The 22,248-nt window shown below is 41.7% G+C and overlaps 1 protein-coding gene across 2 annotated transcripts in view; it reads left to right on the top strand.

Annotated features, from left to right (window-relative positions):
• LAMA1 (laminin subunit alpha 1) overlaps positions 1-22,248 on the top strand; it is a 145,549-nt gene that overhangs the window by 9,470 nt on the left and 113,831 nt on the right. For both annotated transcript variants that reach the window (XM_069957754.1, XM_069957753.1), the window contains exons 2-3: positions 15,301-15,471; positions 16,916-17,028. In XM_069957754.1, coding sequence (XP_069813855.1) covers positions 15,301-15,471; positions 16,916-17,028 — 284 coding nt within the window. The remainder of the gene's footprint in view (positions 1-15,300; positions 15,472-16,915; positions 17,029-22,248) is intronic.

Below are 22,248 nucleotides of genomic sequence, written 5' to 3'. Positions count from 1 at the left end.
GTAGCATTTGACCTACATAAAGGCAGCAGGTTGGGATAGCCTGTGTTCTCTCAATATATTGCAGACATCTGTTGAGCATGTTGAAACATCTGCATTATAAAATGGGCTGTCCCATCCAGAAGAACTGTTCTTAGAATGAAGCCACATAAGCAACTGACTGTTAATCACTTGTGCAGTCATTTTTGGGGAAGCCCATGTAATTATTTGTTGGAAATAATTCTTCTCCCATGGTTGTGTTGGTTCCACCATAGAGTGAGCTGCTCTTCACATAGGCTGTCAGTCACGGAGTACGACCGCCCACTTGACCACTTAGCCGAGAATGACTAGAGATCTACATAAGTGACAAACTGTCCTGGAAAATTTCCCACAAAATGATATATTAATCTGCTCGGTATCTCCATCTGTATAACATAATGCAAGTAGATGAGACAGTATTTTGTAACAGGGCAGGGTTCCCTTTAAATAGCAATTTTAATAATCATAGTACATTGGGAAACAGCCACATTTTGTAATGCGTTTTTAAAAGCTAATGAAAACTCTAGAAGGGAAAGGATCAGATTAAATATGTTTGGATATTAAAAGTAAGGAATGTTTTTTCAGAAATCCATAAGAAAACAAGATTAAGTCACTGAAAAACGTGCATCATTGTGTTTATACCATCTGACCAGCATAAGGTCTGTTCACATATTTGTGGTGCACTTAAAATGTTTAGTCTCTCTAAATATTTGGCTGATGGTATCCAGTGTTGAGTTTGACAACCCCTATGTATTTTTAGACTGTTTCGGAAAAATAAAGATGCAGTCAAACAAAAAATGTAACCTGAATTATTTGCACTGTATGTACATTTTCATGTAATGTAAGCAGAAGGCAATGTTGTTAATGCCCTGTCTAATTATATGATAATAGATTGTCCTTGCCCCTTGGGAAAAATACAGTAGCTTTTTCCTGTTTCTCCTAAAAGTTTCTATACAAGTAGATAGTAATGGAGTAATGCTTACTTGATACTGTAACTTTTAAGGTGCTCTCCAATTTAAATAGGACCTGTCACTAGATGAACGGCTGGAATCTAGGTGGCTCAATAAACTACTGCTATCTCCTGGTTCCCAGCGATGCTTGCTGTACTGTATGGACCAACACCCAATATGCAAATGAACCAGTTGCTAGATTGAAAGCTGGCTGTTTTCCTAACTACACAGTATGTCGGGCTCAGGCCAATAAATAACTGCCAAACTTCACCAAAGTAGTGTGTAAAGGGAGGCTTGAGAAAGAGATTCCTCTCGAATCGTTGCAGAGTGAGCATGGAAGTTCTGTCAAGAAACACTCTGATGAGAATTATGAGAGCTCAGATGTAAGCCATAGGGTACTATTACACAGGCCCAATCTACGGCGCTCATTTACTTGACCTATTAGACGGCCCAATAATTGGGCAGTAAGAGGTGCATGGACATTGTTAGCGATGTCCATGCAGCTTTTTCCCAAACACCTGACACCTTACCTCTCCCCACGCCGGGTCTTCTCTCCTGTGCCCTGCAGCTTCCGGGTCCCGGTGGCAGCTGCGGCCTGTGATCGGCTGAGCGGCCTGTCAGCTGACCAGGAGCGGGGAAAGGTAAGATGTCAGGTGTTTGGAAATAGTCAGCTGTCGGCCACTCATCGCTATTATGCATCCAAACCTAAAACAACAATTAGCCGATGATCGTTGTTCATGGAGCGATTATCGGCCGATTATTGCTCTGTGTAATAGGGCCCTAAGATAAATAACTTTCTTCTTTGTCCAGGATGTTGTGCTCTGTGGTGAATCGTCTTTTGTATGTAAGACTGTGCATATTTTTACATAAATTTGGTGTGTTTTTCAGGTTGGATATAGGGCTCAGGGCCCGCTCTCAGGAACGGGGGGAAGGGAGTTATTTCAACCATTGCTGGAAACCAGGAGGCATCAGCAGTTAGGTGAGCCTCCTGGTATTCAGCTGTACATGTAGTGACAGGTCCTATTTAAGTAAAAGAATTATTATGGCCTGTTTGGGGTATAACATAACGAACTATACTCACTTTAATGGCATGCTCTCTCGGCTCTTCTGATGACATTACAAGCATGATGCAACACAGTGATTGGTTGCAGTGTGTTTGGGAAAATATCATAATAGAATATGTAATCAGGGTAAGTAAACAAAGATATCCGGGCAGGCCAGAGCATCGGCGCTGGACTTGGAAACATGAGTATAGTGTTTTTTATTTTTATTTTACAGGCCATAATTTGTTTATTTGAATTGAGGACTGCCTTAAATAATTGTTAACTACTAGAGGTATGTTTCCAATCAGTCAGGATTTATTATAAAGTGCTAAACATAAAAAAAAATCAAGCCAAGGTTGGTGGAGGTGCGACGATGATGCAGTACAGACTTAAGTGTATTGTATATTTGTGCGGACACTATGTGTGTGGCCTAAAAGTAAAAGGAACACGAGTTCAAATTTTTGAGAAACTTGTGATCATGCCTTTCATCATGACTGTGATGCTACAGGATCTGGGGAAAAGCCACTTTATTTACAATGTTACAGTATTCCAAACAGGGAATTGTTTAAATAACATTTGAGCCAGGGAAGATCAGGCAAAAAGTAAAAGAGTTCCTGTTGCCTCTAAATAAGCATCCATATACTTGTTTACATAAGCTAAAGTGCATTTGGAAAACATTTATAATTAAAATATTATTAGTATAGTGTCTGTACCCTTCAGAATGTGTCCCTGTACACCTTCAAGTGCTATGACTATAATTATCATGGCCACTCCAATGTACTTATTATCACATTAGCCAAGAAATAATGTGCTTAATATCTGTACTCATGAGTCTATAGCTGAGACTTGGCTGTTTACCCAAGCCATAATGCAGGTTTTGTTTCTGATTTACTTTCTCTCACATAACTTCAGAACTTAGTTCCATAATTCATTCTGTATAGTTCATTGTATTACAGCATGATAGTTTTAAAATCCCACATGCCTGTTCCAGTCTTGTCTACAGCATACTAATGATTGACCCCTGGAGTCCTGAATAATCTGACCGCATTTTACATACTGTAGTGTAGTCAGCAGCTCTGAGGCATAACCAGTTAACCCCTCTGGTATTCTGTACATTCTGGGAGAACACTGTTTTATTGTTGATTGTTCATTAACTTTCTATGTGAAGATTTGAGATTCTACTTTCTTTTGCCCTTTTTGTGACTAGTCTTTGTGGCACTGTAAATGCATATTGGATAGAGAGATGGGGGCTGGCTTAGCTTGGTTATATATTTAGTTTTTAAAATGTTATAAAACTCATCTGGATATGGTTAATTTCTGCTCTGTTCCATTAATCTGACATGACACGTTATGGTCTAAATATAAAATGGTAAAATCTTACTACACATGGGGGAATATTTATTAAGTCTGGCTTATTAACGCCATGTCCCTGCAGTGACAAGGCTCACCGGCTCACTGGAGCCCCTATGTGTGTGCACGCAGTGAAACCAATGCCAGGTTTCTCTGACATTTCCCCCCCTGAATAATAAATGCAGTTGGGGGGGGGGGGGGTGTTGAATGGTCAAAGCATTGGGATGCAAATATCTTATCCTCAAAACTAGCGTGTGCGAATAGATTTATTTGCATCTGGCCCCTCTGTGCTGGAATATACTGTTTTGGACAGTCTATAAATGTCCCCCGGGGTGTGTGTGTGTGTGTGTGTGTGTGTGTGTATTTATATAGGAAAAACTAGCAACAACTATATTGCTCAAAGTAATATAAATTCAGGACACCCCTATAGCAACTGAATGGCTGAGCGGGTCCACAACATCATGTCTCAATAGCCAGAAGTGGCTGCACACCGTGGAATGTGTGTGCAGCATGGGAGCCAGGGAGGTAAGTGTGTGTTTTTTTTTTTTTTTTTTTCACCTACTTCTTCGCCGGAAATTCTGAAAAAAAGGGTCCTGGCCAGACAACCCTTTTAGAGATGAGTGAACCTCAAGCATGCTCAAGTCGATCCGAACCCGATCTTTCGGTGGCTGCTGAAGTTGGATAAAGCCCTAAGGCTATGTGGAAAACATGGATATAGTCATTGGCTGTATCCATGTTTTCCAGACAACCTTAGAGCTTTATCCAACTTCAGCAGCCCCAGCTAATCAAATGCCGAACGTTCGGGTTCGGTTCGCTCATCTTTAAACCCTTTATATCCTAAATACCAATACCTTTATCAGTTTACAGATCTATTAGAATTAGCATTATTATTATTATTTTTTTTCTTCATAATTTGTTTGTAACTTTGTGCAGGGATGTCACCATTAAATATCCTCCCTGCTTATTCTCTACTTATCTCTTCTATAGACGATGCCTTCCCTTTGTTCTGCGCTATAATTGTTATGACGGTTACTTCAATAGATGACCTTTTTAGATTAAGACTGAGGTCAGCCCTGTGATTTACACCAAAATAATGCTGTCCTTTGAAAATTCTGAGCCTTCTAATACTTCCCAGTGTCTTAGAAAGCTTTGAACTGAAGTCTTCAGATTGATGTGCTGAAAGAAGACTATAAACGCTAAATTAAAACATAGGAAGTCTTTCATTCCCAACAACCTCCTATATACATTAGATTTTAATCCAGCCGGGTCTGTTTAATCATGATCTATTATATAAGTCCTGGTATGCTTTTCAGAAAGCTTTGAATGACTTATTACCATGAGTGGTGGGTTTCATAATGCAATAGTATTTCTAATATTATGGCGGCTAAAGGGCAGAAGAGAGAGTACTACTTCTCAATGAAGTTATGCAGTGGTGTATGGTGACTTTTCCTCCCTGATTTCTAAAATAAGATTCACTGCAATCACATCCGAAATCACTGTAATAATCATGCAACCATTATCAGCCTCACACCCCGTTCACACAGGGTGATGTGCAGCCGAAAACAATGACTTTATAGGCCGCATAGAAGATCCTAGCAGCTGACAAACGAGGGTTTGCATGTTCATTGGCTGCGAGCTAGCCCTTTTATACCGGCCAACTATCGGCAAAAAGTGTTTCTATGATCGCTAATTTGCGCGATAATTGGCCCATGTCAGGTTATGTTTATTTTCATCGCATTACTCCATCGTTTCATTGCAGTTATTAATCATTTAATCAGTTACTGCAATAAAACTCCAACATGTGTGAACATACCCTAAAAGAGCCAAAAGACGATTGCTTCTCTCAGTTTGTTCTAGATATAATCAGCACTAAGTTCAGGCAGCATAAAACTTCTGACAGATTCACACGTACCATATCCACAGCGGATTTCACGCTGCAAGTTCGCAGCAAAATCCACTGCAGATACCTTCCCTGTCATTTGCAATGAAATTATATACTTGCAGCTGGATTGTCATCCCACTGCAAGTATGTAAACGCCGGCCCCCTTAACTGCCAGGAACAAACTAAACCTGCTCCACTCTCCGGCTGCATCTGAGGCTCCCGTAGGTCCTTCGCAGCCAATCAATGCACAGCCCCACCACAGTCTTTGATTGGCTGAGCCGGAACTACAGGGACCGGGAGCCTCAGATGCATCAGGAGCGTGGAGCAGGTAACGTATCTTCCCAGTGGAGGGGGGTTAAGGGGGCTGGAATTTACATGCTCGCAGTGGGATGACAATCCCACTACAAGTATGTAATCTCATTGCAAATGACAGAAGGTATCCTCAGCACATTTCGCTGCGAACTCTCAGAGCGAAATCTGCTGTGGATACAGAACATGTCAACCCCCCCTAAGGCTATGTTCCCACCATGTCTTTTTAGGCGAAATAACTGACGTTATTTTATAATGATGGCCGTAAATAATAATCATGATAATTTTTAATGGCTGTCATTATTAGAAAATGACAGTTTTTCATCTGAAATAGATGTGTGAACATAGCCTAAAGGGTTTATCTAGGCGCAGATCATGTCTTTTTCTGCTCTTCAGTGCTCCACTCGCTTACTGGACATCCCAGGAGCATATCTTCTGAGACAAGTGGGAGGTGAGTTCATGATGCCAGCCTTGTGAGCAGGTGAAACCATGCCCGCACGCGATGTTCCCTATTTTTTGTAAAAAAAAATAATATTTTTATACAAATTAGTTGAAAACACAGATTGTGTGCAAAAAAAGGCAAATTTTCTATTGACAGCAATAGAGCACTTAATTATTAGTGTGCTTAGATAAATGTGGCCATACACCTTCAATAACTGACTGCCAATTGATCATTCAGCCGTCAGTTATAAGTAATACCGGCTTACCACTAGATTGCTAATGTGTCCTAATTTTTGTAGATTTTGTTTAACTCCCCCCAACCCCTCCCCACCCACCCACGACGCGGTCGTGGAGGGGCAATCCCGGTACCTCACCTGATCCCAGCCCAGCACTGTATTGCCTTCGGCTGCAGCAGCCGAAAGCAATAGAGCACAGATCTCATGGATCTATGCAGTATATCTAAACTGCATAGATCTCTATGAGAGGTCAGTGTAGTTATACTATACACACATATACTAGTATGTGTGTAAAAAAAAAAAACCTTTCTATTAATACAAAATCCCCTCCCCTAATTAAAGTAAGAATCACCCCCCTTTGCCCATTTTATAAATAAATATAAATAAACAAACAAGTTTGGTTTCGCTGCGTGTGTAATTGCCTGAACTAATAAATTATCACATTCCAAATCACGGACGGCAAACAGCGTAAGCGTAAAAAAAAATTCAAAGTGCAAAATTACGCATTTTTTGGTCGCATCAAATCTCAAAAAATTGTAATAAAAAGTGTTCAAAAAGTTGCATATGCGCAATCAAGGTACCGATTAAAAGAACACATCGTGGCGCAAAAAAAATGCACAGCCCCATAGACCAAAGGATAAAAGCACTATAAGCATGGGAATGGCGCAATTTTAAGGAACAATTTACAAGCCATCAAAGAAAATAAAAGTTTTACAAGTTACATATCGTTGTAATCGTAACAACCTGAGGAACGTGTATAACAAGTCAGTTTTACCCTAGGGTGAACAAAAACAACCCCCCAATAATTTTTTCTTTTTTCAATTTCACCACATAATTTTTTCTGGTTTCACGCCATATTTTAGGCAAAAATTACACATTCCATTTTAAAAAACAATTAATGGCTCAAAACAATAAGGGCTCATCTGTGTCTCTAGGTGGAAAAATGCAGACGCTATGGCCTTATATACACAAGGAGGAAAAAAAGGAAAGAGCAGAAATGAAAACTGGCTGTGTCCCCTAAGGGTTAAGTTGGAAAAAAGTATATGTCCGAATTTATATGTAATCCATATTAGACAACAGCCTATTTCGGAAGTTGAGAATTATTGCTTCCATTATTTCTTTATGTGTGAATTCTTCTCCGCTTCACCTGTTTTGCACCTATAAATGAACCATTCAGAATTTCCACAGATTAGAAGAGACACCACATTCCTTCAAGGTGTTTGTTCAGGTTTTCACAAATACCTTGTAATTAAGACGAATGGTTTTAAGCCCTGAGCAGGTTATAGTGTTAACAGATAATTGATAACACTTAAAGTTATTAGAACATTCCAAAGTAGTAGTCTGTTGGTAATATATCCCAGAATTCACAATAGAAGCAACGTTTTGGCTTAAAATAATTTAACATCCTACATTTTTGTGATTGATGTTAATGGAACAAGATTCTACTTTAGCTTTTTTTTCTGGCATTTGAGTGTCTTTTAGTGTTATGTTTTTGTGTTTTTTATGTGCATGAAATGATAAAGGAATTGATCTGTTGACCAGCATCTTTGATGTGAGAATGTTCCATATTATACTGGGCAGGTCTGTTGTGCTGTGATCTCCAGGAATGTTTATGAATTGCATGCATGAAGTTGAATGCAAACATTATAAAAGAAGTTAACTACTTGACATAACTTTCTAAGGCAAACTAAAACATCTTACAGGAAGACATAAATATAGGGACACGAAGAGTAAACATCCTCTGCCATTTTTCTTGGCAACCCAGCCATGGATGCCTCAAGGAGGTTCTCCCAGCTGTCTGCCCTGCGCCAAATAATAGTGTCTCTCAATCCTACTCATTTCCTGTTCGGTAGGAGCCTCTTTTTCTTGGCCAGGTGTTTGCAGACTTTGAGGCCACTATTTTGACACACCACTTTAAACAAAAGCAGAGAAACAATTCTGAGCTTGTTGTTACAGTTGTTTTTCTAATTGCTGATCTCTTACCAAACACACAAGACACATAATGAATGTTGGTTTTACTGGTCATAGCCCACATTGTGGGAAAAGACAGAAAGTCTAAATAACAAGGAATCAAGCAGAAGTAAATATATGGTGAGGATTACAAGGAAAAATGCTACAATTGGATTAATAACCTTTTAGCATTTTTTATAAATACCACAGTCAGTATTTTAATTCTAAGGGTTTATACACATGGCTATAGTAGTAGACCAGGCATGTCCAAACTTTTTTCGAAGAGTGCCAAATTTGATGAAGTGAACATGTGCGAGGGCTGACCATTTTGCTTGACATTCTTTGGACCATTAAAATGAATGCAAATAAACTTTTTTTTACAAAGTTTATTGAAAACGGCATACTTTTCATACTTAAAAAATCCCGGGGCACACCACCAACCAAAATGGCACAAAATGACACTAAAACAGAACATATTATACATATAGTTAATAATATAGATTCTAAATGTATTTATACTCACTCAGTGTGAAACCTGGGCCTGTTTCGATAAACACAAAAGGGATATCCCTGTTTCTCTCCCCCATCCCTATGTTTCTCTCCCCCCTGCTTCTCCCCCATCCCCATGTTTCTCTCCCCCCTGCTTCTCCCCCATCCCCATGTTTCTCTCCCCCTCCTTCTCTCCCATCCTTATGTTTCTCTCCCCCCTGCTTCTCCCCCATCATCATGTTTCTCTCCCCCATCCCCATGTTTCTCTCCCCCCTGCTTCTCCCCCATCCCCATGTTTCTCTCCCCCCTGCTTCTCCCCCATCCCCATGTTTCTCTCCCCTCTGCTTCTCTCCTGTTTCTCCCCCATCCCTGCTCACCTTCCTTGAGATGCTCGCCGCGGGAGCCGTCCCCCTCACCTACTGGCCCGGACGTGCTCCTCCAATCAGGGGAGACGGGGAGCGTGGTGCGTGGCGCACCACGCTCCTGGTCTCCCCTGATTGGAGGAGCACGTCCGGGCCAGTAGGTGAGGGGGGCGGCGCCCGCGGCACACTGGTTGGAAAACACTGCTCTAGTGCACGGGAAAGGAAAGCCGAAATCTCGGACATCGCGAGATTTCGGCTTTCCTTTTCTGTTCACTAGAGTGGCGTGTTGCTGCCGGATACCTGGGGGGCCGTAAAAGTTCGGAACGCGGGCCGCAAATGGCCCGCGGGCCGGACTTTGGACATGCCTGTAGTAGACTGTGAAGCTCATAGTGCAACTTAATCTACGAGCTTCTGATTTTTTGTGGCCATACTGGCTCCATGCACATGGCTTTACCATTTACTGTTATCAATTTTCATTTTTTCTCAATATGTTGGAAAATAATTAAAAAAATTCATGCTTATCCAACCAATCATTCCTGTTCTGACAGTTTCCATGTCATTCACCGCTTTCTTGTTCCTCTTAAGACAAATATGTGACTACTGCAGCCAATCACTGTGACCCGATGTATCCAAAATCTAATAGTCTTTGACATCTGCAGTTCTGGCTTCAGTTGCACATAGTACTCAGGGCTAAACTTTGACAGCAGGTGACCATGCTAATCTAATGTGTGGGAAATGCATGCACACAGTCTTCAAATGTATTGCATTACCCAACAATTGTCATTAAGATGTCTGGGAAATATTGGAGATGGAGAAATATTTATATTAGCGTCAATTTAACTCATGGTTGTTTAACAGAAATGTCCTGGAATTTCTAGTCTGGTAGAAATCCAAATAATGAGGTTCTCCATGATAAGGGGTTTGTTTCTTTTTCTACATGCAATGCTACTTTTACCAATGGGCTGGTATTGAAGGGGATGGAGCTGGACTGCAGTACCATACACAGCCCATGAACAGATGTCAGGTAGAGGCTAAGCTCTTGTGGTGCCTAATGGTGCTTTTACACAGAGAGATTTATCTGACAGATTTTGGAAGCCAAAGCCAGTAGTGGATTTCAAAAGAGGAGAAATCTCAGTCCTTCCTTTATGACCTGTTTCCTGTTTATAGTCTGTTCCTGGCTTCGGCTTCAAAAATCTGTCAAATAAATCTCTGTGTAAACGCACCATAAAGGCCCTATTCCACGGGTCGTTTAGAGGAGCAATATCGTTCGTATTCGGCCGATACGAACGATATTCGTCCCGTGGAATAGAGTGCAACGATCAGCCGACATCGTTCATGTCGGCTGATAGTTGCAGTCGCTTGTTTTTCAACATGTTGAAAAACAAGCGACTGATATAGCAGCGATCTGCTGCCGGCGCTCCGTTGAATAGGAGCATCGGCAGCAGGCGCTGCTATATCCTATGGGCTGCCTGGACGATCAGCGATCCCCCGGGCAGCCCCCCCAGCAGCTCCCCGCCGCTGATGCCGCGTTGAATAGCGGCGGCAGCGAGCGGGGAACGAGGAGCAAACGAGCGCTAATAGCGCTCGTTTGCTCCTCCAAATGACTCGTGGAATAGGGGCATAAGGCAAGGATTTTTAAATATGTTTCCCCACACCCTGAAGCCTAACAAAGTTGCCAGACATACAAATGCAGCTATCAGCCCTGATTCACCCAGTGACAGGGATGTTTCACTATGCTGAACAAACCTGTTATCTTATTTGAGTTTGTAACCTCTAATTGTTCAATATTTGTATATGCGTATGGGTTTGGAGTTTTATTTGCATGCATTCAATTGTGTCCCTGTACTAGTGGTGTCCTATGCTGTAACCTACACAATCTTGCCCTTACTCTGGCTCTGACATACATGATGCTCTTTATTTTCATTAAAAAAAAAAAAAAAAAAAAAAAAAATATGGAGCAAACTATTTCTAATCCTTGAAGCCCTTTTAAATGCAAGTTTTAGCACTGCCAAATACAAATATGTATAAAAATACTATTCTATTTCAGATCCATCAATACAAGTATAAGTGAAGTATTTATTATTAGAGATGAGCGAGTACTGCTCGATCAAGTAGGTATTTGAGTATTACACTACTGTAATGAGAGTGTTTGGAGTGTATTGTTGAGAGGCTGTGATAGTGGTGTAATGCTACGACTTTGGCGTGTAAGATGCACCCCTTCCATGCTTCCCCTGCTGTCCCAATTGCATTTCAGAGGTGTTGATATCATTTTCTGAGGTATCATGGTGGACTTGGAAACCTAAATTCGACCACTTGGAGATCACAAAGTTAAGAGCATTTTTTCCCGTACCACTTATATGAGATTCGATATTCGAACAAATAGTATTGCATCGCGGCCAGTGGCGGATTATAATGTGGGCGGTTTGGGCGGCCGCCCAGGGCTCCGGGGGGGCCCATGCCGCCGCCGCCCACATTATTAGTATGCAGGGTGTTACACGGCAGCATGGAGTTGTTAGAAGGACCTGCCGTGTTTTCTGCAGAGCAATGGGGAAGGACCTGTGGTGATGTCATAAGGGGGCGGGGCTGAGAACGGGAGAGGATGCTAATGGATGAAGGACCTGTGATCATTGTCATGTGACATGAGGGGGCGGGGCTCACTAAACCTCCACTGTGTATAATGAGATTTGTAGTCCTTCTCTTATATCTCCTCCTGTGATGTCCTCTGATCTCCCATAATAACAGGCTGTCCATGCTGGGAGTTGTAGTTCTGCTCATATCTCCTCCTGTGATGTCCTCTGATCTCCCATAATAACAGGCTGGACATGCTGGGAGTTGTAGTTTTCCTCATATCTCCTCCGATCTCCCATAATACCAGGCTGGACATGCTGGGAGTTGTAGTTTCCCCTGGTATACCTCATGTAATGCCTCCTGATTGTAATAATGTCTGGCAACTCCTAGCAACTCTGTTCTAGCCTGATCTATGGTGAACAAGCTAGAATACAGACTCCAGGGGGAGGACCTCCTTCTAACAACTCCATTCTAGTCTCAACTCTGCGTGGATCCGATCTCACCAGCAGGCGCAGAGCGATGGCGTCATCACGCCTGCTGGTGGATCCACAAGGCGCACACAAGTGAGAAGAGGACCCGCCCCCCGCCCGAATTAGTGAGTATGATTTAATTTTTTTATTCTATTGTGTTGAGGGAGATCAGGGGGCATTTTTATGGGGGCAGGGGACAATACTATGGGGACAGAGGCCATTTTTACTATATGGAGGGCACAGCATGGGGATATTATTACTATATGGGGGCAAAGCATGGGATCCTACATACGGGACCCACATACCTCCTTACTTTACTGCACATGGCACCAAACAGTGCAGTTACTACTGATTACTACTACGCTGCTCCAGGTGGGCGGGACGCGGCGCTGCATTGTGAAGAAGTTGGTGACGTGAGCTGACTGAGTCTGCGCCGCCCATGACGAAGAGGAGCAGCAGCGGCCGCCTCCGGCTCAGGAGCAGCCTGTGTCTGTGTGAGACATTTTAACATTTAAGTTATTTTTCTTAGGAAATGGGGGGTGCTGGGACAGGAACATGGACCATTGAGGGCTTAGGGGAGGGGGGCTGGGCTGGCAGTGGAACCAGCTGCAATTGGGGCAGGTGGCAATATGTTTAGGGGGGGGGGGGGGGGGGCTAGGGCAACAGCAAGGGACCAGGTGGCAATATGTTCATGGGGGGGGGGGGTAGGGACCCAGGTTGGGTGGACAGCCCGGGGCCCATGGTACATTTAATTCAGCACTGATCGCGGCCTACTCGAATTGAATTTCGAAGATTTGAATATTTCAATACTCGCTCATCTCTAGTGATTATATTTAGCTGTTTTCTGTTTTACATGTTTATACTACATCCATTGCTCGTAATGCATATTGTACATACTGTACTTTTATCTGAATAGCTGAGCTTCATCAGTACAATTTAAATAGAGTCCTTAACGGCCTTCTTGTGTTTAAGCAGCTAGGGGTTATCTAGGATAAGAAAAAAAACAAAGATATTTTTGGAAAAACAGCTCCACCTGTGTCCTCAGGTTGTGTGTAGTGTTACAATTCGCTCCATTCATGTTAATGAAACGGAGCTGCAAAACCTCACCCAAACTAAGGACAAGAGTCATGCTGTTTCTGGAAGAAAGTGGCAATGTTCTAGGCCTTAAAAACTAAAAGGCAATTCAGGCAATTAAGGTCTTTATTTAAACTGTACTGAATCTCAGCTATTCAGATGAAGGTATATACTGTATGTAGTGTAAGCTCTAGATATAGTATAAACGTGCAAAACAAACAGCAAAATATAATACTTCACAATATTAGACCCCATTATCCGTTTACTTTTGCTGTGTTCCAATCAGAGGCAAGTGAGGCACCAAGGTTTGAGAACTTCTGACTTTTAAGACATTGGAAGAAAATTATCATTGTGTGCACAAGATGCATAATGCAAATAGTAGCTCAGCTTTTGCCCTCTGAGTTTGTGTTATTATCACAATTTATACCTGCATGAGGGTATAGATTTCAGTGACTGCACACAGAAGGCTCAGAAGGCCTCTACATAAATCCAGTGTGCCCTTGTGCTGACGGGGGATTGGTTAGGATCTAGCAGTATTCCTAGAAATACAGTTGTCATGCATGTAGTTTTTATATCACATTTTATGCTTTCTTTTATTGTACAAACAAGGTAAAGCTCCAGAAATTAAACAATCACTGTGCGTCCTTGGAGTTTGTCTAAGGTTTTGATTGGTTGAGGTCTGAGGATTCAGACCCCATCCCATCACTAAAACAAGTTGAGAGAAATGTATTTTTGTAGCCTAGGCAGTCTCATATTTAAGTCATGTGCAGAGATAGCAGGGAGAAGCAGTACAAAGCTAATTCAAGCGCTCAGTTGAGGTATGGGTTCCTACTAGGGGTTCAAAGTTTTTGGTAAAGATGAAGTTTTTAGGGATGTATCGGTCAAACTGATTTCATTATAGCCCACCAGTAATAGATTACACTGTTGGATATCCATGTAATTGATCCAACCATAATCTATTGCATATTTTCATCAGTGTAATGGATGCATCATGAAAATCTACTAAAATACCCATTATGTATCTATGTTGTATAATAATTTGGATCGGCCAAGAGAGGGAAGCCAAACCAGTGTCAGACAATGTACAGTACTCTAGAGACATTTATCATGTTAATCGGGAGCCAACCTGCCCACTAAATGTAGGGTAAAAATGTGATATCAGCACTCAGCACCCCCCTTACTAAATGGCTTAGACAGATGCTAAGCATTAGGTACTTAGGTATAATATATATTATCAAACAAAGTAAAGGAAGATTAGGTATTTGTTTGGCTATTTGCCTATTATCTCCAGTCTATACTATATGTACATTTATCCTGACAATTGTTTTATTTGTTTACACTGTCTGGCCCCTGTCTGTATGGGTTATACTTTAAGTATGGAAGCAATCATGCAGTTCAATTGCCAAAAAAGCTCTGGGATTCTGTGGAGATGATTCAAGAGCACAGAAATTGCAGATCTTGCACATTCCTTTCATTTAGCAGCTCTATCTGCGGCCTATTGTTGGTTCTGCTATATCCTGATATCTTATGGCTTATTTTCATAATGTACACAGCACAAAGAAGGCTTCCGGTGTTTAGTCTGTGCAGTAAATGTAATATATAAATTTCAAGTGTCTATTTATTTTGCTTATGTTTGGCTTTATAAAATTTAAAGGGGGTGTTCTCATCTAGACATATACAGTATGGACTATCCACAGGGTCTGGCTTGTTTGCAAAGACAGCCAAACTCCCATACAGTTTAATGGAAGTTGCTTTAACTAGTTACACTATTTCCATAACTCAAGAGTTACAGAAACAACATAGCTTATGGTGCTACTATGTTTATCCAACTCCCCTTTAACTTCAATACAAGTTATACAAACTGTGTAAAACAACTGCCTCACCTGTTAACATCTTCCCAACTACCTCTGGTGGCTGCAAGCAAGGCAGGGGGGGCTTAGGAGCCCTTAAATGCAAGGCTCAGAGGTTGGGCCCTCATTAAATGGCCTTTTTATGGTACATCCTATGGACATGCCATATATATCCAGAAGGAGACAGCCATTTAAGGAACAAATGCCCAACTGGGAAAAATAGAGTTAATAAAGTACATTGCTAAAGAATTGTCTAAATCTACATATATCCGTCTGTTATCATACATACTTTTCAATTTTTACCATTTCAGGTTTGTTCCCTGCTATCTTAAACCTCGCAAGTAATGCAGACATCACCGCCAATGCCACTTGCGGTGAAAGTGGACCTGAGATGTTTTGCAAACTGGTGGAACATGTGCCAGGAAGGATCGTACGGAATCCACAGTGTCGTGTATGTGACCAGAACAGCGTTAATCCCAAAGGTGCTTTTTTTTTTTTTTATCTGTTTTTGAAATACATATTTATTAACATTTTTATACAAGCTTGCTTACAAAATTTCTTTATAATTAAGTATTTTAGAGGGTTGGAGCAAGTAAGAAGGTTAAGATTAGAATAGGAAAAATGAAAGGCATGGATACAGGTAAGAACACAAGATGGGGTTGTGTTGCAGTTGACCATAAAGTGCTTTCTGTTCCGATACATTGACACATAGTAAGTTTGCAGCGGATGTGTTTAGCTGTAAAAAAAAAACAAACCCTCATAGAAACCCATGGCCACAGAGTGCAAGGAGTAAACACTTTACAGCAGTGCTATGCATCATGACTTAATTTTTGCATTCTGTGCAGACCTCAGAATTGCTAAATCAAAAAAAAAAAAATAAAAAAAATATAATATATATATACACACATACAGTACATACACATACATACACTATTAAAGTTAACAGCAGCATTTCAGCCGTACTTAATGCAGATAGGTAAATTTAATGCAACCACATTGTGTGTTTTTACCTGTAATATGTTTTAATTGTGACTGGCTTGAAGGTGGGACCCATGCCCATGTGCCATAATTTAGCATATGAATATTATGGGATAGGTTCCCTGCATTGAAGTCCTGAGTCTATGTGAGGGGCTTCTCCTCTGGTGGACACAACCAATCAATGCATTACATGAATAGTCTTTTATTTGAATACTGTAGGGGGCACGGTATGCTACTGTACATGATGGCCAACAATCACTATCAATTAATAGGATGAGGCACTTTTTTAAACTTGTCATAAGGCATTTTAAAAATAAAAGAAATCATGGACCATTATTAGACTATGGTGTATTCTGCGTGTAGAATTTGGTGCAAGTCATGGTACATATGTCTGTAATCAGCCTGTATAAAATGGCCTTTAGGCACATCCATGGCTTTCCGTGCCTCAAAATGAAATCTAGACACTGGCATAGAATAAAACTACAACTGCTCAAAACTCCTGTTTTCAGGTGTAGATTGTAGTAAATCTGGTGGGTGTGGGATGCCATGCCCCTTTGCGCCAATCCTTGCCAGTTCATGAGCCCCACCCACTGGGCAAGCACTGTGTAAAACAGTAAAATTGAGGCTTGTGCAAAAGTTTGTGACATTTTGATTCCAGAGAACTTGCATTCTTAGGCCCCGTTCCCACTGAGCAAAACTAGCGGAATTCAGCTGCGGAATTGTCCGCTGCGGAATGCCGTTAGCCTCCCGCTCATAATGGGAGTCTATGGGAGGAGCGCTCCTGCTCTGTCCGTGCTGAAGAATGAACATGTTGCGCCGCGGAATTCCGCTAGTTTTGCTTAGTGGGAACGGGGCCTAAGATGATAAATTCATCTAAAGGAATTGCTGGTTAGTCTACAGGGCATGAACATTGTATAAATAATTATCTTTGACTGTTTTTATTCTCAGAACGACACCCTATTACCAATGCAATTGATGGAACGAATGACTGGTGGCAGAGTCCTAGCATTCAGAATGGAAGAGAATACCACTGGGTCACCATAACTCTGGATTTAAAACAAGTAATTATATTAAGGATTTTTAGCTTACTTCCTGTATGTCAGACACACATGCATCCTGTAGTAAAGCCTATAAGAATTATCAAAAGATGGAACAGTGATGAAATTTTGTTTGTGCCTGTCTGACTAATAGCATCTTCATCTTGTCTTTGGGCCTGTTTTGCGGATGCAGACAAGTACTGATCAGAAAGATCAGTGCTTGCTTGCAGCGACTTCACAAGGCACGATAAATTACACAGCTGTGCCGAACGAGTGACCACTGTATTGTTTGTGCGGCCATTAACATGCATTGTTTTTGGCTGCTTATCTCCTGTTTACACAGAGACATGGGGCTGATAATGATAATAGATTTTACCAGCCGCACAATGATCAGTGATTAGCTGACGAAAGAGCGTTTACTCACACATCGACTGATCTCTGACTCTTTTACACTGGGCGATTATCGGCTAATTAAGTGTTCTTAGGAATGCTCGTTAGTGACTATTGACTATGAAACATTCCGGCTATTTGTAGCTATCACCAGAGAAGGTCAGGAGCTTACTGCCTGCTCTTATACACTGAACTCAATAGTAACACAGTATGCAGTTAACCCCTATACATCCCTGAGCATGGCACATCAACCAATCACAGAAGAACTTATTTTAAAAGAGCAGTTTGAGGCTGGGTTCACACTACGTAAATTTCAGTCAGTATTGTGGTCCTCATATTGCAACCAAAACCAGGAGTGGATTAAATACACAGAAAGGATCTGTTCACACAATGGTGAAATTGAGTGGATGGCCGCCATATAACAGTAAATAACTGCCATCATTTCAATACAACAGCCGTTGTTTTAAAATAACAGCAAATATTTGCCATTAAATGGCAGCCATCCACTCAATTTCACCATTGTGTGAACAGAGCCTTTCTGTGTTTTTAATCCACTCCTGGTTTTGGTTGCAATATGAGGACCACAATGCTGACTGAAATATACGTAGTGTGAACCCAGCCATAAAATGTAAAATTTGAGCTCTGATTGTTTTGATAAATGGGACCAAATGTATTCAATGTATGAGGTAGATTTATCAACTGAGATAAAAACACTCCCATAACAGCCAATAAGAGCTCAGTCTATATTTTGCTAATTTATTTGGTAAAAAAAAAACAGGCCCTATTTGTTGCTATGGGCAAATTGTTTTGGTAAGGCTTCCCCTAGGGGCATAGCTAGAGGTTCAGCCTGGGGGGGGGGGGGGCAGCAAATGAGTCTCAGTGGGCCCCCAACCAATTATGTTACCAATAGGGAACCTCAGTAGATGACAAGGCTTTCCGAATAATAAAGGGTATTTCCTACTACATTATTCATAGTGAAGAGGGAGTGAGAACAGTTGAAAAGACTTTCTACATTTCACATATATAACCATGTAAAAATTAAAAGGGTTATCCAGCATTGCCAAAACATAGCTGTCTTTTTCCAGAAACAGCGCAGCTCAGTTCCACTAAAAGAGAATGGAACCAAGTTGCAACATCACAAACATAGAGGAAGCTATGGCGCTGTTTTTTGTTTTCTAATTAGCCATCCATCCATCCTTCTATCTCTTTATTTATCTCATAGATATCCCACAGATAACATCCTTCCCTGGAGTCAGCCCCACCCACCCACATAGGTCTCCGCCTCTATAACTAAAGGGAAAAAATCCATACTTACCTGCTGTGTAGCTGCAGTACTGTAGTCTTCTCATGTCAACTCTCTCCCTTCTCTGTGAGCGCACAAGTAACATCACTCATGTCCCACAGCTCTAAGGGAGGGACCGTCCTCTTGTGGTCACAACAGTGATTGGCAGGGTGGAGAGCCATGCTCTCCTTGCCTTGTCAATCACCCTGCTGCATTTACGTATATGTTCTCGTCGCATGCAAGCGCTTACTGCTAAATGGTCAGACACAACATTCAGTAGCCATGTGGGCCACCAGGGAGCACTGTTTTCTGGCCAGGGGCCACCTACAGCCAATAGACATTTATTAAGTCTGTCTGCAAAAGCAATAGCTTTTGCGGACAGCATTAACTAGCAAATTCTTCAGTGGGCCCCCTGCCTGTGTGGGCCTGGGAGCAGCTGCCCCCACCAAATTAGGCCACTCAAGTACAGGGCAGAGTGAGTTGTACATCACATGCTCCTCCATGTGACATCATCTTATGCACAGGGAAGCCATGCAGCCAGCATGGTGACGTGGGACAGAGACATTTTTACAGAAAAGGGGGCTGCAATCAGGATTTAGTATGTGTAAGTTTAAGTTGCATTTTCTTAATTAATAAAGTTTACCAAAAAAATAATTAAAGGTTGACAACCAATTTAAAGCTCAAGACTAATATATATAACTAATTTATAAAATAAAAGCAAAAATTCATGATCATGGCACATTAGGTGCTTTTAAAATAGAGAAAAATAACCTATTGACCTTCTAGCAGCTGCTGTCCTCAGTTCCCAGTTGCACACTGCTGTTCATCGCTTCCTCTGCGTGTTGTTCCTGCAGGGAATGCCTGAACAGCTAATCACTAGCTGAGACTGGTCATTACTGCAGTCAGTAATTGTTTGAGAGGGTATTTCCTGTAGGAACGACACTAGAAGGAAAGTGGGGAGCAGCACTGTGCAAGTGTATAGAGAAAATAGAGCTCATAAGTAAGCTGTGGAGACTGGAGAAGCACTATATTCAGGACATAATGTTTGTCACAGGTGTCATAATCTTTATGACCATATATATATTTAAATATTGTAGTATAGTAAGAACTCAACCTATTAGTACAAATTAGCACCTATATACCAAATAATTTGTAAACGATAGTAGTAGGTTCTCCAGCAAACCCCCTTGAAATATATAAAGAATATGATAATAGTTGATATTATAAACCTAATACATGTTTACTAAAATATTTGATATATATATATATATATATATATATATATATATATATATATATATACATACACACACACACACACACAAGAATTTTGCGGCACATCCGTATAGTGAAAAAAGTTGTGGTGTTTATTGGTACATCAAAAAGCAAGTGAAATGTTTCAGTCTCATCTCGAGACCTTTCTCAAGCCTCGAGATGAGACTGAAATGTTGCATTTGCTTTTTGATGTTCCAATAAACACAACTTTTTTTCACTATAAGGATGTGCCGCAAAATCCTTGGATTTATTTAGTTGGAGATTTAATTCAATCTCCGTTGCTAGGCACTCCAGCACTGAAATTGAGAGTGCGCTCTATTGTGGACATTATATATTTGGTATACATAAAATATTAAACAAAATATTAAAACATATAGTCATGAAAACATAAAAACTAGCAATGTGGTCCAAGCATAGAAATAGTGGTGGATATAGACATAGTATAGTGCATGCTCGCGGCTTTGCAGGGCCCTTGCAAGTCACTGTTGATTTCCGTATTGTACAACTGTGCTTTAAAAGTGTGATTTAATATTTGTCTTCTGTTTATATTTGTTGGTGTTCATATATGACTTCTTATAGTATACAGTTTATAATCTCTATAGTGTCAGTAGTAGTTCCCATTATCAGTGTTGGTATATTAGTTGAGATAGTAAGTGATAAGAAAGATTGGTGGAAGTCCACCTCTCACCAGTCCTGTGGCAGGTTTGTTCAGCAGAATCTCGGCATCTACGGCCATAGAAGGTCGGGAGCATGTGCCGCTGGGTAGTAGCTTCCTTCACTATTTTGCAGCATGTGGGTAAATGCTTTCCCCTCTGTTGAGCGGCGAGTCCAGCGGCTACTGATGTAAAAACTTTGCCGCTCAACAGAGGGGAAAACATTTACCCACACACACAGCAGGACTGGCCATAGGGCAAGTCTGGCAAATGCCAGAGGAGCCGGCCCCGTCCGTGCCCAGCTACATCCTCTGCAAATTTAGCAGCCTGCAATAATGCATATAAGGTGCCATAGCTGATTCCCCTGCTCAGAGGCCATAGAGGGATCATACACGGTATTTATGTACCTGCAAGGACCTGATGACATCATGAGGAGGGGGCAGGTCACCTTAGGTCCTTGCAGGTAGATAAAGACCCTGTATGATCCCTCTATGGCCTCCAACTTTTGCTGGGAGGAAAGAGGGACAGTCACGGCAATGCGCCACTCCCCTATATCCACACCCTCCCCATAACCACGTCCCCATAGCCACACCCTCATATCCACATCACCTATTACCATTATACTACTATACAAGTATATTGACTACTATTCAGGATGCTGGGAAAGCTGGGTGACCGCCATTGTACTGCGTACTATACAAGATGCTGGAAAGCCGGGTGACCGCCATTATACTGCCTACTATACAAGATGCTGGAAAGCCGGGTGACCTCCATTATACTGCCTACTATACAAGATGCTGGGAAAGCCTGATGACCTCCATTATACTGCCTACTATACAGGATGCTGGGAAAGCTGGGTGACTGCCATTATACTGCCTACTATACAGGATGCTGGGAAAGCTGGGTGATCTCCATTATACTGCCTACTATACAGGATGCTGGGAAAGCTGGGTGACCTCCATTATACTGCCTACAAGATGCTGGAAAGCTGGGTGATCTCTATCTGCTGTACAGCCCCTCTCTCCTTAAGCCCTGTGCACTCTGGTAGTGATACAGTTAAATTCCCACTAGCAGCCAGAGCAGGGGGTAGGGCTTGCCGGGACTGTTCTGCCTCCCTCCTTACAGGTCAGCCTATGAGCAGTCTTCCTGACCACATACAGGTGGTATTGTGACAGTGCCGTAACCATGCACAGCCCCCTCCCCAGCTCCTCTTACCTCCTGTTAGGGTGCGTGCACACTGAGCAATTTTCGCGGAATTCCGCCCGAATTCCGCCATAAAAAGCGGGCGGAATCCGCGTGGAATTCCGCCCATGTAAATGCAACATTGCTCCTTCCATAGAGAACAATGGGATTTCCGACTGCCCGTGCACACAGAGTAAATTTCCGTCCGGAATTCCATGCGGATTCTGCGCAGAATCCGCATTCCGCCCAAAGAATGTACATGTCAATTCTTTGGGCGGATTCCGCTAGAGGAATCCTATAGAAGTCAATGAGGTTTGAATTCTGCTGGTAATTCCGCTTGATTTCCGCGCGGATTCCGCTTGAATTCCGCTTAAATTCCGCCAGAGCAGAATAGGCGAGGAATTTCAAGCAGAAATCTTTCAGCTACAATTCCTCGAGAATTGCTCAGTGTGCAAGGGCCCT

This window comes from Dendropsophus ebraccatus, chromosome 2 (assembly GCF_027789765.1).
Source record: "Dendropsophus ebraccatus isolate aDenEbr1 chromosome 2, aDenEbr1.pat, whole genome shotgun sequence".
NCBI classification, from domain to species: domain Eukaryota; kingdom Metazoa; phylum Chordata; class Amphibia; order Anura; family Hylidae; genus Dendropsophus; species Dendropsophus ebraccatus.
The sequence above is the reverse complement of the archived record's forward strand: the minus strand, read 5'-3'. Positions and strand labels throughout refer to the sequence as shown.